Raw genomic sequence first — 21,271 nt, 5'->3', positions numbered from 1 at the left:
TCTTTTATCTCTCCCCCCCCCCCGGATATTAGTGGGGGGAGCAGGGAGGGCACTGCAGTTCCAGTCCGTGTTGTGACTGTCTCGAAAGAATATTCTTTAAGTTGATAAACGTCCTGCTCTTTTTTGTCAAGCCCTCCTTGCCACTGAGTTCCATTAGCTCCTCCCACCTGGTTGTCTGTTAAGTGCCCTCTAAATCCATAAACATTCTGCTCCACAAAGTTACACTGGGGCAATTTGGGCTCTCACGTATCCCCCCCCCAGGGCGCTTTCCAGACTAGCTGCTCAACAGTAGCAAAATGCCTCTGTTCAGACAAATCACATTTGAAACGTAAACAGTAGGGGGAGCAGTCTCACAGCAACTAACAACCCCTCAAAACAACAACTTTTCCACGCCGGATATATGACGCCCTTGCTCTATATACAGTGATTAAATTCGAAACAAGTCACTGGAAATGTGAATGTCACCCTGCTGTCCGTGTAGGGACTGCGGTGTCACAACACAGGAAGCATGGAAGCACACTTCCGAGATACGGTGTGACCCCGTTGCAGGGTCTCATCTGGAAAGCGCCCAGATTTCCGTGACACCAGTGGATCTGCAGCAGTTACTCCGAGTCTGCCCGTAGCTCCCTCTCACCTGCTTAGCAGGTGCTCAGTGATATGTCCCTAAGGATCATGACATTGCTGACCTTTTGGGAAGTAGAGATCAGATGGTCTCAGGCTCAGTCTTTGGCCTCTTGCTTCATCAGGCTCAGGCTTGGTGTGCTCAGCCAAGCTAGGGAGCAACTCTGCAGGCCCAGCAGCCTTTAAAGAGGCAGGTTTGCTGAGCCATTAGGAGGAGCTACAGTGGGAGGCTGTGACGAAAGCGGGGTGACTCTGTGCTTTCCGGGGATCTACCCTCAGTAGAGAGATTGCTCTGACCCCAAATCTAGGAGCACGCTGCTCCTTCGAGGTAGGCTGCCACCAGTTGCAGACTGAACAGGTTCCGACACGGCTTCAATCAACCTAGGACTCTCTGGCTTGGGACTTAACTGGCACTGTACAGCCAGAGTCCACACAACCCAGCTCTAGACAAGGATCTTTTATTCTGAAAACAACTCTTGAAGCCTGGTCAGCGGCTTTAGATGGGCTTCAACTGGTGGCAGTCTACCCCGAAGGAACAGCATGCTCCTAGATTTGGGATCAGAGCAATCACTCTACTGAGGGTAGATTCCAGGAAAGAATAGAGTAACCTCCATTTCTTCACAGAGGCAGACCGATCTAAGCAATGGACACCCTCTAACGGGAAGTGGTCCTGCACAAGCCCCATTGAAATGAATGGGACACAGACATTTCTCATTCATGTCAACAGGTAAAGGTAAAGTTGTGCCGTTGAGTCGGTGTAGACTCCTGGCGACCACAGAGCCCTGTGATTTGGTAGAATACAGGCGGGGTTGACCATTGCCATCTCCCGCGTAGTCTGAGATGATGCCTTTCAGCATCTTCCTAGATCGCTGCTGCCTGATATAGGTACTTCTCATAGTCTGGGAAACCCACCAGCAGGGATTCGAACCAGCAGCCTCTGGCTCCCTAGGCAAGTTACTTCCCCACTGCGTCATTAGGAATTTGCATGTCAACAGACACAAACCCTTTTGCTCTGAAACACACCTGCACAGGGGTTCTCTGGCCATTGTGGCTGGGGCTGATGGGAGTTGTAGTCCAAGAACATCTGGGGAGCCAGGAATGAGAACCCTGCCCCAGCACAGGAGGAGAGAAGGGGAGGGCGGTTCGCATCCCGTGCAAATGTTATTCATGCCGGCCCCAGCTGGAATCCCCCTCCCCAAGATACTCTTTTAACTTCTTCTTCTCCCATGCCAAGCTAGTCAAGAAGATTTATTACACTGTCTTCCTTGAGCAATATTTTATGCCTTTAAAAAAAGACAAGACAAGACATCCCCCGGAAAGAAGAACATCCCTCTTCTGGCCCTAACTGGCCATCTCTGTAGCGGCTCTTCATCCGTAAAGAGTGTCCAGTGATCGGAAGATGCTGCCCACTGAACCAGACCAACAGTTCCATGCAGAATGCCGCATAACTGAGCCAGCAGAGGAGCTGCTGGGACTGCCCCCTTTAGCAGGAGAACCCCTCAGGATGAGGCCAAAGGCCCCCTTCTTCCCGCACCTCCAGCCTCGGAGGCAGGATGCCTCTCAAGCCCAGCTGCAGGGGAGCAACAGCCCGAGAGAGGAGGGCCTGCCCCTCTCACCTCTTGCTTGGGGGCTCCCCAGAGGCATCTGGTGGGCCACTGGGCTAGTCAGGCTGTTGGGTTAGATGGGCCTCCTCGGGCCTGATCCGGCAGGGCTGTTCTTATGCGCTTCCTTCCCACTGGGGTCCAGGAGAGGCCTCTGGATGGGAAGCTCACAAGCCAGATCGGAAGAGGCTCCTCCCACAGTCCCCCCCCACCATCAACTGGTATTCAGGGCAGGGGCGTAGCTAGGGGAGAGCCCCCCCCCGTGTTCATCCCTCTCTCTGGCGCCCCCCCCAGAGTGAGGGAGATCATGAAGAAAACAGGGAGGGCTGGAGCTGGAGGGCCCTCAGGAGCTGGAGGGAGCCCCCCCCCGTGCTCTTTGAACCCTTTCGCTCAATTGTAGCTACGCCCCTGATTCAGGGGTAGGCGGCCTCTGAATATGGGAGCTCTGTTGAGGGAAACTACAAGCTCTCATCCCATGGTGCCGAGGCAGGACTCTCTGCTGGAGCTTCTCTAGTGCACAGCTATTCTGCATTGATTCATTCCCTGATCAATTCGCAGGCAAATGATTACTCAGCTAATGTCCTTGAATCAGCCTTAATAGACGGGGGGGGGGAGGGGAGAGTCCCTCCCTCCCTCCCTCTGCCATAAGAGCTGAGCAGCATTTGGGAGAACCTCAGAGCCAGCCAGCCAGCCTGTGGATTGGCCCTCGCTAATGGGCAGGTCCCGATGCTGCTGCCTTGTTGGGAAGCCAGCCTGGGCGGCTGCAGCCACACACCCTTTCGGAGGAGGGGAGCTGCATCAGTCCAGGGCGCCTCGGCCAAGCACTGCGGCCAGCACAGCCCCCAGCGGAGCCAGGCACAGCGTGTGTGTGTGTGTGTGTGTGTTGCAGCCCAGCCCTGCCTGCGCTGCCAAGTCAGATCACACACCAGCGATTAGCACATCAAATGCAACAGGGCTGGTGGGAGAGCCTGGGAAAGGCGGCCCTGAGCGGCATGGGGCCAGCTCCCGAAGCCAGGAGGCTCTTTTTACAGCCTGCGCTTGGCCACAGGACAAAGGGAAAGGCGCGCTCCCCCAGTTGGGCAGGGGCCCTTTGAAGTGGATAATGTCGGGATAGTGTTCCCTTTGGACATTTGTCTACGTAGCAGTGCAGGGACCCAGCACCTTTGTGGAAGGGCCGGAACCTGGAGAAGGCCTTGTGGCGGCAGGGCTCGGGGGAGACCTTGGGAGCAGCACCCACCGACGTGCCTCTGACCCGGGGCCCACTCCCGTGCACCGCACGCGAGCGGGAGTGGAGGCTGCTGCCTGGCTCCTCTGCCTGATGGGTTACGCCTGATGAGATCCACTCCGGATTGCTGCAGGCTTTGGGATTGTGAGCCTTTCGGGGGCAGGGAACCCTCTTACGTCTCCATCACTTTTCTGGGTAAACTACTTGGGGAAATTTTGTTGAAAATCGGTATCGAAATATTCACCCTGGCAGTACGTGGACCAACGCCCACCCCCCACCCCCACAGTCGGGTAGCCACGGCAGCTTGAAAAGCACCAGGAAGCGCTCTTGGGTGTGGATTAGAGCCCCGCCCTGCTGCCCATTCTGCAGTCCATGCGCAGGCGGAGGTGGGCCTGCAGCAGCATGCAGCAAGACTCCACAAGGGAGCATGAAGATGCCATACCTGACTGCTGACTTCTGGCCCCACCTGCCACCGCATTGAGAACTGGATGGGAAGGGCCGGAAGGGCCAGCGACCAGCAGGCCAACACAGTAGCCACTGGGCAAAGGCAGGGCCAGGGAGACCAATGGGCATGTTGGGCCTTGACACTACCTGCATGAGCCCAGCATTCCCGGGGGCCTCTCTCCACCCACCCCCACTCTGGATTGTCTTCTTCAGCTGCCTTGGGCTACCCTGCTTGCTGCACCAAAAGAGCAACACAGCTTAGCAGGTGTGTTAACACCTTAGGAGGAGAGCTGGTCTGGTGGCAGCAAGCATGACTTGTCCCCTTAGCTAAGCAGGGTCTGTCCTGGTTTGTACTTGAATGGGAGACGATGTGTGAGCCCTGCAAGAGATTCCCCTCAGGGGATGAAGCCGCTCTGGGAAGAGCAGAAGGTTCCCAGTTCCCTCCCTGGCAGCATCTCCAAAGAGAGAGGGCTGGGAGAGAGACTCCTGCCTGCAACCTTGGAGAAGCCGCTGCCAGTCTGTGAAGGCAATGCTGAGCCAGATAGACCAATGGTCTGACTCAGTATATGGCAACTTCCCATGGCTGTATGACAGGGGCGGCCACAAGGAAAGTCTTAGTTCTCGGACTTGCATGGCCTCCCCTGTTCACATGCAACGCTGCACTCCGTACTCAGCCCAGGCATGGTTCTCAAACTCATGTCCCCAGATGCTTCTGGACTACAATTCTCATCCCTGAATAATGGCTAGGGATGATGGGAGTTGTAGTCCAGCAACATTTGGGGAGCCCAAGGTTGAAAACACCTGGCTTTGTCTCTAAAGGGTTGTGAGGTCCTCTCTGGTCAGGAGCCAGGCAAGGCAAGGGAGCCGTCCTGGCCATCGTGGAGGAGAACACGCTCTCTGCCACCTGGTTGGGGACCACCAGGGACGTCAGCAGCCCAATGGCACCTGTTCCTCCCATCCTGCCCCTGTTAATGAGAGCCATGCGCCCTGCAAGCTTGCCAAGCCTGCACAGCTCTACCTGATGAATGGACAGCCTGCAGGCAGTGCGACTCTCGGTAATGCAGGGTGCGTGGGCGCAGGGTGGGATAAACAGGCGCGGTTAGGCTACCAGGAACCAGGGGCAGCTGTGCCTCGTTTGCTGCCCCCTGGCCTGCTAGGACAAGCCAGGGCTGCTCCTGGGTCCTCATTCTGACCTCCTTGCTGCTGCTGCTGCTGCTGCTGGGTCTAACTCTGGCTTCCTCCAAGGGCCGGGCAGGGCCGGCAGCGGCAGCAGCTGCTCTTTTGAAGCTGGCTGACTGGTGACTAGCTATGAAAAAATGTGGGTGGGTTTGGTTTGAAAAACACAGGGAACATCTCGAATCGTTTCTCATGGTTTTTTTGGCCCTTTCAGTTGTGCTTCGAGGTGGGCGCAACACACGGCCCAGAGCTTTGTTTTCGAAATGTCCGCTTTGGGAAGACTAATCCCCCCTCCAGGTCCACAGCCTCCACTTCCAAGTGCTCGGGGCCCTCCCTAGACCACCAGCATCTCCGAAGCAGCCCTCGGCTTCCATTTCGCCCTGCTCCCAGGAAAATATAAACGGAAGCAGGCAGCACTGGCTCTCTCACACCGTGTGGCTTCTTGGGCCTCGGAGGCGTGCAGTAGTGAATCCGGCAGCAGCGGGCACTTCAGAAGGACCATGCCCCATAGAAAACTTGGTCAGCCAAACAATGCAACAGGTGTCTAACCGCCCTAGTGGCACACAAGCCCTTTGGATGCTGAGCTCCACCACCTGGCAGAGAGATGCCGCTTAGCTCCGTTGTCCTCCGCTCCTAGGGAAAGAAAGCCCAAGTGCATCTAGCGGCAGGTCGTGTGCCTCATTTCCCTGGCATTGCCTTCTCTCTGCAGCCTTCTTCCCATCCCCCCAGCCCCCCCTCCATTTAGACTGTATGTTCCTTGAGGGCAAAAAAGGCTCTTTGAATTATTTTACTACGTACACTGATGGGGCAAGTGAAAGAAAGAAAAGGGAAGGGAAAGAGGGCAGGAAGAAATCATCCCACTGCAGGTGTTCACACACAGGACGGACATGTTTTGCTGTGTTTTAATGTTATGTGGCCTCAGTTGTGTACAGTCCACAATCTAAGAAAGAATAAAGCTTTGGAATCAATGGGTTTCAGCACACTTCATTCTGTATTGCGTTGTGGCCTCAGGAATATATGCTTTTTGGCTTTGGCTAGGCTGCTGCAACCACTTTTCAACCACTCTCCACCAAACTAGTCAATAGGCAGGTAAAACAGAAGAACATAGGAACATCGGATCTGGCCCAAGGCCATCCAGCATCCTGTTTCACACAGTGGCCCACCAGTTGCCCCTGAGAAGCCCACAGGCAAGAGGGGAGAGCATCTCGCCTCTGAGGCTGGAGGTGGCCTATAGCCACCAGGCTAGTAGCCATTGAGAGACTTGTCCTCCATCAATGTGTCTAAGCCCCGTTTAAAGCCATTCAAGCTAGTAGCCATCAGAACATGGTGTGGCAGAGAATTCCATAGATTAATTATGTACTGTGTGAAAAAGTACCTCCTTTTTTCGGTCCTAAATTTCCCAACCTTCAGCTTCATGGGATGACCCCTGGTTCTTGTGTTGTGAGAGAGGGGGAAAAATTCTCTCTATCCACTCTCTGTACTCCATGTATAATCTTATACACTTCTATCATGCCTCCCTGTAGTCACTTCTTTTCCAAAGTAAAGCGCCCCAGATGCTGTAGCCTTGCCTCATGAGGAAGGTGCTCCAGGCCCCTGATCATCTTGGGTACCCTCTTCTGCACCTTTTCCAGTTCTACAATGTCCTCCTTAAGATATGGTGACCAGAACTGTGCACAGTACTCCAGATGTGGATGCACCATAGCTTTGCATGAGGGCATTAGAATATTAGCATTTTTATTTTAAATCCCCTTCCTAATAATTATTTTCAAGGTATTATTTTAACCTTATTTTCAATGTGTCTTTAATAAGAATTATAATAGCTCATTTCTGGTTTTTTTGTTTGATTTTTCTTTTCTCTTCTATACATACTTTGTGTTGTGGGGAGTGTCTAACATGCATGTTTATTGCAAGAAATAAACGCCTGCCACTTCACAGTGAACTGGAAAGGTCAGTCAGAGGAGCACTTCACTTCACATACAGCACAGGGCAAGAGCACGGTTTGTGTGTGGGCAGCACAGGTCAGGCTGTGTGTGCAAGACCAACTGCAGCAACCAGCAACAACACAGGCAAAGTGAAGTCCTGGTATGTTGGTTTAGCAGAGCCCCGAGTCTGAGAGTGAATGCTGCAAGGAAGCCACTCTTCAAACATCCAACTGCTCACAGGCAGTAGTGCAGGCGTCTGCTCTCCACGACAGCCCCCATAGCCACACCCACTTGACAGCTGTGTCCCATGGCCACGCCCATCCCAGTGGCCACGCCCCTTACTTCGAGAGATGCAACAGTCTGGGGGGAGAGGTGGGAGTTCTGTTACCAGAAGTCAAGGATGGTTTCCTAACCCTGCAGAGCCTCACCTGGTTATCCACCCAGAAACAAGGCAGTCTGGATTGTCAACTCCAAAGCTGGGGAGGATCCTTCTTGTAACAGAAGACAGCAAGAGCGATAAGAAAAGCAACCGTAGCCTGACAGTTCTGTCAACAAGCTGTTGGAATAGCAGGAGGGGCCCTATTATTTCCATTTAGGAAGGACCATTTAGCAGGGACGCCAAGCATGATGGGCTTTGTGGCCCTGCTGAGAGACCTTGGAGGGGGAAATACTGGAGCATGAGCATCCCTGCCAGCACCGCTGCACCACTATTCTCACACGGAGTGGATGGAGGAGGACAAACGTGGCTGCGGGCAGTGGGAAAGGGGGGCTGCAACACGGCTCCCTTTTTAAGCGGGGGGGGGGGGGTATCGTGATTGACAGGCACTCCTTCACTGGAGTCTCCAAAGAATTGTCTGTACAAGGCAGCGGAAAGGAGTAAGCAGGTTTAGGTCAGGTACTTCTGCTTTCAGTGGAAGGCCCAAGGAAGAGCTTCAGCCTGTGTTGAAGAATCAGTGCCCCACTTGCTGGGAGTGGGCATCCTGCCCCCCATTTCCAAAGTGCTCAGCAATGAAGAAGATCTATTTACACAGCCCCATCAATATGTGATGCACTGGAGAAGAGCTTCCGTCCTCGAGTGGGATGCCTGGAGAGGGTGCAGCCCCGAAGGCATTGAAATGAACAAAGTTGCAAAATGGTACAAGCATGGGGGTGGCCCCCACAGAATTCACACTACAGGCCATATTCAGTCTGCGCTGGTGGTGACCTTGGCATAACACCACTTGGCACAGCAACCACAAAGAATTGCATCCCCCCAGGAACAAAGGCGTGCCAGGAAAATGCAATGGCCACACAAGTGAAGGTGTGGGGGTGGTGTGCACCAGATGGGAAACAGCCATCCAGTGATGGCCCTGGGAGCAGATCAGCTTGAAAAGGGACCCAGGAAGTCACGCCTCCACCCTGATTCTAGAGCTGCTTCTAGAGACTCCCTGATTCTAGAGACGCCAATGACCCTCTCCGTGGCGTAAAAGGGCCTTGGGTATCTCTTCTGCAAGTGATCTGGGTGTTAACTTCATCAGATCTGTGACTCATCTGGAGAGGAAATAAAAATCATCACTTCTTCAAACTTTATCCAAGACTCCCGCAGAGAAGCAAGAGTTTGCCGGGCACCCTGCTGAGGCTGATGATTTCAGACTTTCGTTGATAGCTAAACTTTATGGCCACAGTGGGTGAGGAGGGTGAACTCTGCCTTTGACCTGGATTCACAATTCAGAGTTTTCTTTTTAAAAAAGAGAGGAGGAAAGAAAATACAGCTGCAATAATATTCAAAAACCCAAAACCCAGCCTGCTTCCCTCTATTCGTTTTGCAAATGAAAATACAGCTACTGAGCAGTCCTGCCTCTGTTCAGAGATGTGCTCTTGGGTCCCACCAATAACAGAGAACAGTCAGGTTTGGTCTCGGAAGCCTTTTAATGGAAAACTTCATACAAAATACGTCCTATCCTTTTTGTCCGCTCCTTATTCTCATAACTATATACACGGTTTAAAATGGCAACAAGAAACACAGTCTGTGGCATGCACTGGCACCTTCAACAACACAACCCCAAAGGATGCATTTCACCAACTCATGCGTGTCAAAGGCGGGCGGGGACAGCAATATTTCATCATCACCTCAAAATTTATTTGGAATAACACACCCACATAGACAACACGCACATAATACAGAGGAGTACAACACACGATAAATGCTTATTGCTAGCACAGGATTCTTTAAAGTACTTAAGAGAAAAAGAAATAAATGTCTCCTTTCGCAATGGATACTGGAGATAATAAGGAAACTAATTTCTTAATGCATTTTTTTTTTAAAGAAACCTCTGACTTAATGCTACAGTCGGAGTACATGACATCCACGCTGCACAGTTCAGGAATCGTTGGGCTTGCAAATGCATCACCACTTGCTGCTAAGAACGACTTGTACGCAGATCAGAGAACAAATATCAGAAAGAAGCAGGGGTGACATAAGTACAAAACTCGGGTCGAGGCAGGAAGCAATAGGGGCTAAACCATGAGGCAAAACATCAGGACAGGTTGCAAGAAGCAACCCTGAAGGCGGATGAGCAGGAGACCTAGGGGAGATCTGGCCCATGGTGGGTGGGGGGACCCAGCTGGGAAGTTCTCTTGTGCAGCCCCACTGAAGTGAACTTCATTTCTGTAGGCTTGCGCAAGATAATTTCCCCATGGATTGTTCTCCATATGAAGTAGCAGGGAAAGGGAGGAAGGTACCATCTGGATTTCTGGCCTCCTCAAGTACCACAATGTCTTGGGCTGATCATGGCGCAATGTGGATCATGTCCATTGCTGATCCTCAAGCCCTCTCCCCTCCTCATCACTGATTCTGCAACCCCACCTCACCCCGGTTCACCCCAACTCGCAGCCTTTCAGCCTAGCAGCAGAATGAGCAGGACTAGCAGCCTAGTCCCATTGTCTGAGCTTCTGACACAAAGAAATTCGCTTGGGAAGATGCATTTTTAAAAAGCCTCAAAGCACACTGACAGCTGAGTACACACAGCTGTCCTTCAAAACTCCAAACAAGCCCCACAACCAGCCACTCAAAAATGAAACCTCTGCATTCAGATTCTAGACCTCTCTGGACCCAACCCTTGGGAGGGGGGGGGATGTTCTGTGCTTTGGCACAGCTTCTGGTGAATTGTGTCCAAGCATCGCTGAGAGAAGACAGCTCTCTGTTGTAACGGGCTGTTCCGCTTCCCACAGGAGGCTCCCAGGGAAGTCCAGGCAAGATTCTGCCAGGCCGGCGGGGGGCGGGGGTTGGAGGGAGGTGGCACGAGCTGTGGGACTCTTGGTTGGTACCATTTTGAGCTGCATGAAGCCCTTCAAACTTTGCTCGAAGAGTGCAAACAGGAGCCATGTGCCTGAAGCAACTGAGGACTGTTTCAGCTGTGACACATTTTGTACATGGAAAATACTGTTTCTGGATAAGTTACCTGCCACCAGGTGCAATTATTCAACACATGTCTGTCTCACCATGTTTACTGTATTTGCCTGAATCCAAGATTAGTTTTTTCCACGTTCTTTGATGCTGGAAATCAGGGGGTCATCTTAAATCCAGAGTCCTCTTCCTTTGGGGTAAATAAGGGTATAACTTGGATACCTTCCATTTCTTAAGGGGCTCGTCTTACATTCAGAGTCGTCTTGCATTCGGGTAAATACAGGACATGCAACAAGACAGTGTCTATCATCAGGGACAAACTGCGTGTGGGATCTGCAGCCTTTCCTACATGGCAGTGATTCTTCTGGGCCAAAATTCCATCTTGTGTGAACCAGCTCCAAGAACTCACTCGCCTCTGTGCCTAATCCAGCTGCTCATCTCAAGGTCCCAGGATCCCCCCTTGCTCCTAGGGACTACTCTCTTCCATGGGGCACATGGACCTCAGGCTCCTCCTTCTCCCAAGGTGGACAGCAGCAACGAGAGACCGCGTCCAGACCAGCGGGCAGAAGTTGCAGAGAGAGAGAGAGAGAGAGAGAGAGAGAGAGAGAGAGAGAGAGAGAGAGAGAGAGAGAGCGCCTGCTTGTGGCGTCCTGGAATGACCAGCTGGACTGTGCAGGAAGTGGGAGGCTCTGCCCAAGCCTGGGTTGCTTTGGACCCCAGGGAGGGGCGTGGGGGTTCAGAAAGCCCTTTGCCCATGTAAGTGGGCACGAGTCAGGGGGCAGCACAGCCCTTGCCCAGTTTAGTAAAGCAGTCCTGGGTAAAATGCAGTGGGTGGCCAGGGCTGTAAGGGAGAAGGAGGCACATTGTGGGCCTGCCCCTGTGGGTCCAAACGTTGCCAGAGCAGCAGGGGAAGAAAAAACCACTCAGCGGCAGGCCACACACCACTCTGGGGGCCCGTCTAGCAGTTGGCTTGCCAAGGAGTCACCTGGAAGCGCCCCAGAATTCCGGAGGTGGGTGGCGGCTGGTGGTTCTTTCCACTCCTCACAGACACAGGCAAGGGACCCCACTGGGAATGAAACGGGCACATTTTATGTTGGAGATGACCTTCCAGTGCATCGACCTTTTGCACCAACTGTCCCAATGACCACGAGGGGCATCACTGGGAGTAGAGACAGTGAGTCAGGGTGTCCCTCTCGGTCCCTGCTCTATGACCCCTGAACTGACTCTGCAACACTTCCATCCTGGGCTGAGTCACAATCCTTCCTTTCCTCCTAGAGAGCAGATGGAAACATCTCTCTCTCTCCTTACCTATCCACTATGTAGTCCTTTAGATTAGAGATAGGTCTTTCCTGTCTAAGTGTATTGAACCAATAAATGTTTAGTATTTAGTCCTACAAGGATCTCCATGCGTTTTCTCTGAACAGCTGCAATATCCAAACCATCCTCTGCTACCTACTCTGTCACTGGAGTGTGTGCTCATTCCTTAGTGCTCTGCTCTTTTACCTATTGTGGGTAAAAATCAACAACCTCTAACATTTTAATTTAAAGAGCAACTAGCAGATTCCACAGTGAAGACTGTAGCTGGGAGGAGAAACCACACCTCAGCCAGCTTGTTGGAGCCCAGGAGGACTTTGCTGGAACCAGCTCGGAGAGGAAGCCTCAGAGCCACATTCCCTGCACTCTCTGCACTCTCTCCATCGGCACCCTCAATTCAGATGGACGGGGAAAGGCCCAGGGCAGAAATGGCCAGCGGTGCCAGCTCCTGCTCTCAGCCTGCCTGGCATCAGCTTGTGCCAGGATGGTCTCCTAACTCTGACTGAAGCCACGCTGCAGTTCTCAGGCCACCTGGCCATGCTGCTGCTGCTGCGGAGAAGGAGCTTTTAGAGGGCAGGTAGGTGACCTATTTTTGAAGTCCACGATAATAAGGAAGGCGGCAGACTCAGCTAGCCTGGGGGTTCCCAGCCTTTCCAAACAAGCGTACCACCTCTGTCGTAAACCTTGAGCTCAGGTACCGCACAGAGATGGTGTGTTCACACACACACGGCAGGCTACTCCAGTCATGGGCTTACATCCAGACCATCGCTCATGAGGACTCCCACTGAAATAAGCTTTTTTGAAGTCACTCCAGCTGAAGAAAACGTGCCCCCTTAATTCCAATAAGACTGCTCATGAGCAGCGCGGCTCAGTGTGGGGAGGCAGGGCAGGGGGGCTCTGAGTGCTCCCTCGGAGACTTTCAAGTCCCCCTAGGGGTACTGGGACCCCCTGCTGGGAACCCCAGTGCTCAGCCCCGCAGGCCCCCTTGCCAACCGGCTTCCGCGCTGCTGCATGAAACCGGGACGTGCCCGTCCAAAGACGACCCAACAGACGCTGCAGGCCGCAGAGCCAGGATTGCCGGGCTGGGCCCCCAAGCGGCAGCTGTGAGGTGGAAGAGGGGGCTGCTTCCACTCGCGGCCTTCTCGCAGCTGCTGTAACGCGGCCTCTCCTTGCCTCTGCCACTGGGAGCCAGTGAGGTGGGGCAGGGCTGGGGCAGGGCTGGCCATGCAGAGCGGCATCCCGTCCAGTGTCACATGCCGCTGGGCATGGCGAGGAAGGGGGGGAGGGGGCCGGCCTGGCAGCAGGAACTCCAGCAGGCCGCTCCGGTAGAAGCCCCACCATGCCTCGCTCCTCCTGGCAGTCACTGGCGGCGGAGCTGCTCCCTGGTCCCCCCCCCAGGCCATTGGCTTCCTCGTGAACGGCACCTGCTGCTGCCGCCGCCGCCGCCACAGAACGCAGCCCGAGCCACACCGCAGGACGTCCACCCAGGCTCCCCTGCAAGGAGGTCTGCTTGCTCTGCCACCGGCACATCCGAGCACTGCGGAGGAGGAGGAGCATGAAGGGGGAGGCTGGCCCAGCAGTGCCCAGAGCCTCTCTTCACGCTTACTCACCCGGAAGTCCCATTCAGCAAAGATGGCCTGGGAGTTCTTCACACGGGGCTTCATGCTGCGGGGTACATGTTGAGCGAAGCCACTTCGAATTCCACTCGCGGCACTGGAGGGAAGCAACCCCTCCCCTCTGCTCTTGGGTTTTCTGCATGCTTCTGTGTTTTCCTTCTAGCCAATGGGGAGGGAGGGAGAGAGCTCCTTGGACAGGAACACAATGCTGCTATGTCAGGGCCGCTCCCTATTTGCTCCAGCGTTTTCAGAAAAAACTCTCTTCAAACCATCATTTTAAAAACCCAGAAAAACATTGAGATAAGCTAGAATTTGGAAGACAAGGCCCAATTTGTGTGTGGAGTGTTTCCAAGGAGCTCAAATGGACTTTGGGGTAAGTGGCTGGTGTGTGAACACACACACACACACACACACACTCTCTTCCAGAGTAGATTCGGGGTGACAGCCCAGTCTGTAAAAGCTCCTGCGATATGAGTTCAGATGTTCCTTCTTGCAGTGACAGCTGGTTCATCTGTGGAGTGTGGATGGGGGAACAGAGATGAATTGCTCCTTTATTTAGTCCATTTTCATTTTCCCAGGAGGAGGGGAGTTTCAATTATTGGTTTCCTTGCAGTATCCCCCTCCCTCCTTTCTTCTTTCTTTTTATGAGGAAATAGCATTGCCTTCAGTGGACAGGTTGTTGCTGGCATTGTGTTTTATTGCAAAGAAATAATAAAAAATAATTCTTTAAAAAATTGCCACCCATCAGATCTGGAAAAACACAGGATTTAACATTTAGGACTGAAGACTTAACACAGAAAGCACTAGGATGCAAAGGTTGGGCAACAACACTGTCTGGATTCTCTGTCCAAAAAATGCATGAACCAAGGATGGCGATTCCTGGAAAAGGGGCTAGTATGGCAGCAACCCGGGAGGACCAGAAACAGACTTCAGAAGAAAAGCAAGCAGAAAGAGTTTCAGGATCCTACGATGTCTCTAAGATTCCTGCTACAACCCCCAGGAAGGTTGCCTATCTTGGGTTAGTGGCCACCCCAGCCCCAGGCTTATATTTCAGTCTTCAGGAGAGCAGCAGCAGCAGCAACAACTGTGTTGTGGCCTCTGGCAGAGATGCTGGACCTCCCATGGATCCACAGGCTAAACCCACATACAAGAAGAAGTGAACCCAAGTAGCCCTGGTGGAGAAGGTCATTTAGAAACTGCTTTCAGGAAAAGGATATTGTCTCGGGGGGGGGGGGGGAGGTGTGCGCTGATGGGTGCAAACACATGGGACATTTCTGGGAACGTTTCCAACTGCAATATAGAAAAAAGCTACTTGTGGCCAGCAGTGGGAGTGAGTGGGTGTTGGCGGGGTGGGGTGGGGTGGGGGGTGGATTATGAGCCTGGTTATGATGCTGTTTTTTTAAAAAAAAAATTATTGGTATGATTTGTGTGTGTGTTCAAAATTCCTGAGCGCTAGTCCCCATGAAGGAATACAGAGGGCGTTTGATCCGCTGCTGCAAGGCACAGCGGACATCTCCTCCTCCTCCGCCACCTCCTCCTCTCCTTACGAGTTCTTCTGAGGAATCTTTATGGTCACGGTCTTCACTTCAGAATACTCTCGCAGCCCACACTCTCCCCTGGAAAAGAAACGGAAGAGGGAAGGCCAGGAGCTTAGCACTCGTTCCTTGACTCACCAGCACCAGGGATTTGCAGAACTTGGTCCCCAAGCGTTGCTGGCCAAAGGCCATGGCAGCTGGGAATGATGGGGTTGTAGGCCAACAACGTCGGAAGACCCAAGCCTGGGACCCTCGATTGACAAAACACAGAAGCACAAGAGCTTTCAGATGACACGGCCCCTCGAGCTGGGTGGCCAAGAAGGGAGGTCAGGTGGTGGAATCTGGCTGCCATGATTTGTGGGAGAGATCAGCAGGAGATTGGGCCCTCAGTCCAGGACTGTGCTATCCATATGCTGGGGACACCCAGACCTATTTCTCCAAATCCACTTTGTCAGGAGATGGCTTAACCCCTCTAAGTGCTTGCCTGGAATTGGTAACAGGCTGGACGAGGGAGAACAAACAGAAGTGGAATCCAAACAAGATGGGGAGACTCATTGTGGGAGGCCACAAATTAGGAAGTGGTTTAGAGCTGCCTTTTAAACTCCCCCTGAAAGGTCAAGTACGTAGTTTGGGAGTTCTTCCGGACCCGAACCTCTGCCTGATAGCTCAAGGTGAGGCAGCAGCCAGGAGTGCTTTTTATCAGCTTTGGCTGACATGGCAGCTGCATCCTTTCTTGAGATAAACAAGCTCAGAACAGTAGTAGATATGCTAGTAACATCTAGGCTTGGCTATTGCAGTGCGCTCTGTGCCTTTGTATGTAATTTGGAAACTGCAGTTGGTGGAGAATGCAGCAGCCAGGTTGGTCTCCAGGGCCACCCATAGAGACCACATTACTCCTGTTTTAAAAGAACTACACTGGCTGCTAATTACTTTCTGGGAAAAACACAAAGTGCTGGTTATTACCCACAAAGCCCTGAACGGCTTGGGCCCAGGGTATTTAAGACAGTGCCTTCTTCTTCATGAACCCCACCACCTATTAAGATCATCGGGGGAGGTCCGGTTGAGGGTGCCACCGGCTAGCTTGGCGGTGCCCAAAACTAAGCCTTCTTTAGAGCTGCCCTGAGGCTCTGGAAGACACTCCCAAATGAATCCAGAATCTGCCCATCTCTGGATGTTTTTAAACAATTTTTGAAAACACACTGGTTTGATCAGGCTTTGGGTTTATGATGTTTTGAAGTTCGAAAAGTTTTATTTATGGTAATTTCATTTTTCGGTTTTAGGTGCTATTTGTTCAAATTGTAAACCATCCTGAGCTTTTATATAGGGCAGTATAGAAATCTGTGGAAGGAAGGAAGGAGCCAGACTGGTCTAGGGGGACAGTTCTCCAGCTGAATGACTGCTTCCCACTTCTTCCACCCCAGGCCCTCCAATGTCAGGGGTCAGTCCTAGATGCAGGCAAATGAGCGAGGGCCTCTTCCCCCCAGCTGCCTGGCTGCTGCCCGTCTGGCGGGGAGGCCACAAGAGCTGCTGGAGGAGGCGCTTTGCGGCACCTCCTCCAAAAGTCAAACTCCAGCCAGGGTGCCACCCAACACCCCCGGGCCAGCCCTCCTTTGGAGTGCTCTTTTCGATCTTTGCAAGACCCTCCGAAGGCCCCTGCACTGGCACCCACGCTTAGGATGCCCGGCCAAAGCCATCCTCTCGGTCCAGGATTTGCACCCCATTGACACTCTTGCTGCTTTTATTGCTCAGCGTCTTTGAGCGGCAGCTGGATTGCCCTTCTCTGCTGCTCTCAGTCTTGTTGCCTCTGCTGTGGTTGCGTTATTGTTTTAATTATGTATTCTTTGCTTTTATTGTTGAGAAGCCACCTTGATTTTTTTTTTTAATGAGATGGATGTAGGAAAATAAAGAAATACGAATACACACATAAAGGGGTAGAGACACATGCAGAAATGGTGCCCTGCTTACATTTCTCTCCCGTTGCCGGACATTTTGAATCCCCCAAAAGGACTCTGGGCATTTAAGGCGTTGTAACAATTGATCCTGTCCAAGAAAGGAAGAGAAAGCATCCATTACCAAAGCTGCCATGTCACTCCACCCAAAAGCAGACGGATGCTCATCTGCTCTAGTGGGTCCCGTCTGTGCTCGGATCTAGCCTCACCAAACTGTCCCAGCTTGCATTGCTGCAGAGACGGTCAGGGCCTTGTTGATGTCGCTGGTGAAGACGGCAGCTACCAGCCCAAAGTCTGAATTATTGGCTCTTTCAATGACTTCATCCATGGTTTTAAAGCGCAGGATTCCTTGTACAGGCCCGAAGATCTGCAACAAAAATGACAACAAATGGCAATCTGGCAACGCAGGACTGCCAAAGATGTTGGATGCCCCCTTTTTAATGCTTGGCTGTTCAGTGCTCCAGCAGCATTCAGAGCTCATGCAGAGTGGAACCGAGGCCTCCGAAATCCGAGCCCCGAATCTGCTCATCAGTGCTTTGGCTCAACCCTGGAAAATGTGGAACAGAAGAACATGTAATGCTCCACTGTCTGGCAAGAGATGGATGCAAATCAATGCTGATTTCTTGTGCATCTGGTGGAATTGGGCATCTGGAAGGATTGAGGGGGCAGGGCAAGATTACACATACAGTAGGCAGAGGCACCATAAGGCCCAGACCTCGGGGCGCAAGTCCGAGGCTGCGGCCTCCCCGCTACACTAGAAGGCCCAGCAGCGTGCCTGCCAGCACTGGGAATCTTCCCTGTGTGTCACTGTGGGGGCCAGCCATAAGGTGTGTGGGTGGGATTATATGGGACTTGAATGGGGTTATTTTCCCCACCAGGTATTTCTGAGATGGCTTGGCCTAGGGCTTTGATATTCAGCACAGATGTGGGGCAGGATGGGAGGGTTCTGCATATTTAATTTGAAGCAGATTGGCCAATCCATTTATTTTTAATGACATTTTGAAAAAGAATTAAACTTTTTAAAAAAGTCCTATAAGTGGCTTGTTTCATGTCAGAAAATTACAAAAACTTCTGGAACTGAAGTCCCCCACCCTTGGACCAGCATTCCACCCCCATGTGGAGGAATCTGCCTATGGTGTTCATAAAAAAGAATCACTCTACTTTTATGCCCAACACTTTAGCTCTACTGGAATGGCTTGTCCTAGGATAACAGAAGTGGGGCAGAATGGGAGGGCTCTGTATATTTAATCTGAAGCAGATTGGTCTATCCATTGATTTTAATTAATCTTTGGGATGTTTTAAAAATGTTTAAATGGGAATTGTGCACTCAAGAATGCTGTGTGAAACCATGGTGTTTGTGTGTGGGGGGGAGGAGGACAGGAAACTTATTTTGCAAGCCCCCCCAGCCCCCGTTAGCCCGTTTGGCTGATCTGCATCTCTGACAGTAGGACTCTTGACAGATTATCCTCTCATTTTGTGTCCAGTGTGGACATTACATGGTATAGTTTCCTTAAAGGCAAATAACATCTTTGGGGTGATGCTTTTCATCATGTGACTTAGAACACCACCACCACCCCTCCCCGGCTATTTGCTATCTTCCGAAGTGGCAGGAGATCCATTGTGCTGATCTCTGTGGTCTCCTCTAGTTGGGCTCGAAACTGTTGCCTCTGGTAAGACATAAATGCATCACCTGGAAATTTTTTCAAAACTATGGCTTTAATTCTATGCAATTTGATGCAAATTTAATTTTTTTAAATTAAGTGTGTACAATGAATTGACTGAGAGAGTGTGCCCAACCTGAGTCTCTCTAGCTGTTTGGACCACAAATTCCATCATCCTCAGCTGCAGCTGCGGTTGGGGATGATAGGAGTTGTAGCCCAACAGCTGCTGGAGATCTTCAGGGTGGCCACCCCTGGACAATGGTCTCTTTCATTAGGTGGTAGCCCCCAAACCCTTCATTGGAAAAACCCTAGGGGGGCGAGTGAGTTTCTCAAAGAGTCAAAGCCATTGCTCTGCTCCCAGATGGGGGTGAGGGTGGGGGGAGCTGGCTTTTCCCCTTTAGGCAATTCTCTTACTTAATCATCCAACCTTTAGAACTCAAGGGGAATGGAAAGGTGGTTGTTGGGGCTTGGGATTCTTGGATGCTCCCAAATGGAAGTTTGTTGGTGGGGGTGGGGACACCCAGCAGTACACATGTGGGCAGGCTTTTGGCAGTCAACAACTGGCCGTCACTCCAGAGAGCAAAACCAGGAGGCCGGGTACCTCTTCCTTGGCAATGCGCATGTCGTCGGTGACGCTGGAGAAGACGGTCGGCTCAATGAAGAAGCCCTTCCTGCCCAACCCTTTGCCCCCACACTCCAGCCGGGCCCCTTCGGAGATGCCGCTCTGAATAAGCTCCAAGATCTTGTTATATTGCTTCTTATCAATCTAGAGAGAGCAGGGAGGAAAGAGGCTCCGTCAGATTTCCGGGCAGCCCCGGCATCCGTGACTGTGGGCCTCCCTGGAGCTGCGGTCATGCCATGCCTGGATCAGCTGTTTGTCTCTGGCCACGGATCCCCTTCTTCTTGGCTCTCCCCTCTGGCTGCCCAAGCAACACTAGAAAATCCATGCATATTAGAAAACAGTCCCTGACTGACACATTTTGCAATGGCGTTCTTCTCACTCAGATCAGAATGAAATCCTATCCACCTGCTGCCAGAATTGTAGCCTCAGCCTCATGCTCCGGGATCTTGGCAGATCCCGGATGGAAGACCCTCAGCCTGTGCAAGCCCCTCTGGAATCCTGGGAGGGACTCTGGCTTCTTGGCAGGAACTGAGCTGCCTGCAGGGGTCTCACCACTCAAACTCCCCTGGGAAAGCATGCACGGAGCTGCTTGTTGGAAGAATGACCACCGACAGAGACAGTTCATACGGTTGGAAACTGGCAGGACACGTGCCCTTCCCCTCTCCTGGAGCTCCCCATCTTGATGGTGTGTGAGAAGAGGACTAGTTAATAGGCGGAGGGGGAGTGGTCGTGTGACAGAGAGGAGCTGGGCAGGACGGCTTCTCCTCCTACCTTGTTCAAGTGCTGGGTGCAAAGGCTGGGGAGGACGGTGCTATCCCTCCCAGCTCCTCGCACGCACACGATCATCACTCCCCCCTCCTCCTACCGAGCGGTTTGCTGACACATGATCAAAAATCAGGAGTGTGCTGAGCTTCCAACGCCGGGCCCGATGCATGTCCTACCCAGTTCCCAGTCGTGTGAGCTGCCTTTGGGATGGGGACCGAGGCCAGGAGCTGACCCAAGAGTTAAGAGGCAGCACCACCAGCCAGTGGAGGGAGGGCCCAGTGCAAGCAGCGGGTCAGTGATGGGGCCCCATCCACCCCAGTCCACGGAGCAGTGCATGAGCTTGGGGTGCAGCAGGGCTCAGGAATGGGGCGCATATCGGTAGGTGGGGGGCACAGCCAGCCCACCGTTCCTTTACCTGTGGTCCTTGCTCTGTGGTCGGGTCGAAAGGGCTCCCCACCACCCGCCTCTTGGCACGCTCGACGCTTCTCCGGACAAACTCCTCGTAGACGGGCTCCTCCACATAGATCCGCGAACCGGCTGTGCAGCACTGGCCCTGGTTGAAGAAGACCCCCTGGTGGGCCTGCTCCACCGCGTAGTCCACTGCGAAACCAAGGGGGCCACATGCTGAGAGGCCATTTCCCCCACATCTGCTGCTGGGGCGCCAGCGTCACACACACACACACACACACACGACTCCGAGCTGCAATTGATGCGGCAGGACTTCAAAGCAAAACGTGTGGCGGGGGGGTGGGGGGGGAGGCGCAACACATCAAAACGCCCAAACACATGTTACTCAGGGACGTTGCTGCTCTTGGAGATGATTCATTTGTTTTTATGTAGGGATGCTTGTAAGAACAGGGCAGAGATCAAAAAGGCTTGAAAGGCCTGGGGAGAGGGTCTACGTAAGCCCAAAGGCCCACTGGGGGAGATTATTAAGATTAGTTGCGACAACAATGGATTAATTGCTATTGTGCCTGCATAATACAGACTGCGTGGAAGAAGAAAGCCGCAGGCACGGCGGCTGCTCAGGGCTCTGCCTACTGGACGAGGCCCGGCCTGCAGCTGGGAGCGAGCCGGGCTTGTCCAGAGGCCAGAGAGCAAGAAGGACCGACGGGAAGTGCCCGTGCTGAGCCCCCAGAAGCCGCCCAGGGCCCCCTCCGGCCCTGAGCAAAGCTGGGGATTTTGAAAATGCACCCTGGTTTCACAGGACGCCTTGTCAGTCTGCTCCTCACCTGCCTCCTGGGAGCACCTGCATGCCCGACAGGTGAACCCAGGAGCCCTGTGGTTCTTAGGTGGGCACCGTAACGTGTCTGAAGCAGTTGCGGCCCATCCTAAGGTGCCAGGGCGACGCCCAAGGAGGCACAGCTCTCTCTGGCGCCTGGCAGCAGCTGGGGTGGCTCCTTCCTCTCTCCCTGCCCTGCCCGAGAGCCACGCT

General features: G+C 52.9%; 1 protein-coding gene across 2 annotated transcripts in view; it reads right to left on the bottom strand.

The window, feature by feature from the left end:
- Nucleotides 1-8,878: 8,878 nt before the first annotated feature.
- The window catches only part of ALDH1A2 (aldehyde dehydrogenase 1 family member A2), a 69,928-nt gene continuing 57,535 nt past the window's right edge, over nt 8,879-21,271 (bottom strand). For both annotated transcript variants that reach the window (XM_053273107.1, XM_053273108.1), the window contains exons 9-13: nt 20,252-20,436; nt 19,051-19,215; nt 16,998-17,155; nt 16,805-16,879; nt 8,879-14,920 (exon numbers count right to left, since the gene is read on the bottom strand). In XM_053273107.1, the coding sequence (XP_053129082.1) occupies nt 14,848-14,920; nt 16,805-16,879; nt 16,998-17,155; nt 19,051-19,215; nt 20,252-20,436 (656 nt within the window). In that variant the 3' untranslated portion in view covers nt 8,879-14,847. The remainder of the gene's footprint in view (nt 14,921-16,804; nt 16,880-16,997; nt 17,156-19,050; nt 19,216-20,251; nt 20,437-21,271) is intronic.

The sequence above is a fragment of the Hemicordylus capensis genome, chromosome 10 (genome assembly GCF_027244095.1).
Source record: "Hemicordylus capensis ecotype Gifberg chromosome 10, rHemCap1.1.pri, whole genome shotgun sequence".
NCBI classification, from domain to species: Eukaryota; Metazoa; Chordata; class Lepidosauria; order Squamata; family Cordylidae; genus Hemicordylus; species Hemicordylus capensis.
Note: the sequence above shows the minus strand (reverse complement) of the source record. Positions and strands in the feature narration are given on the sequence as shown.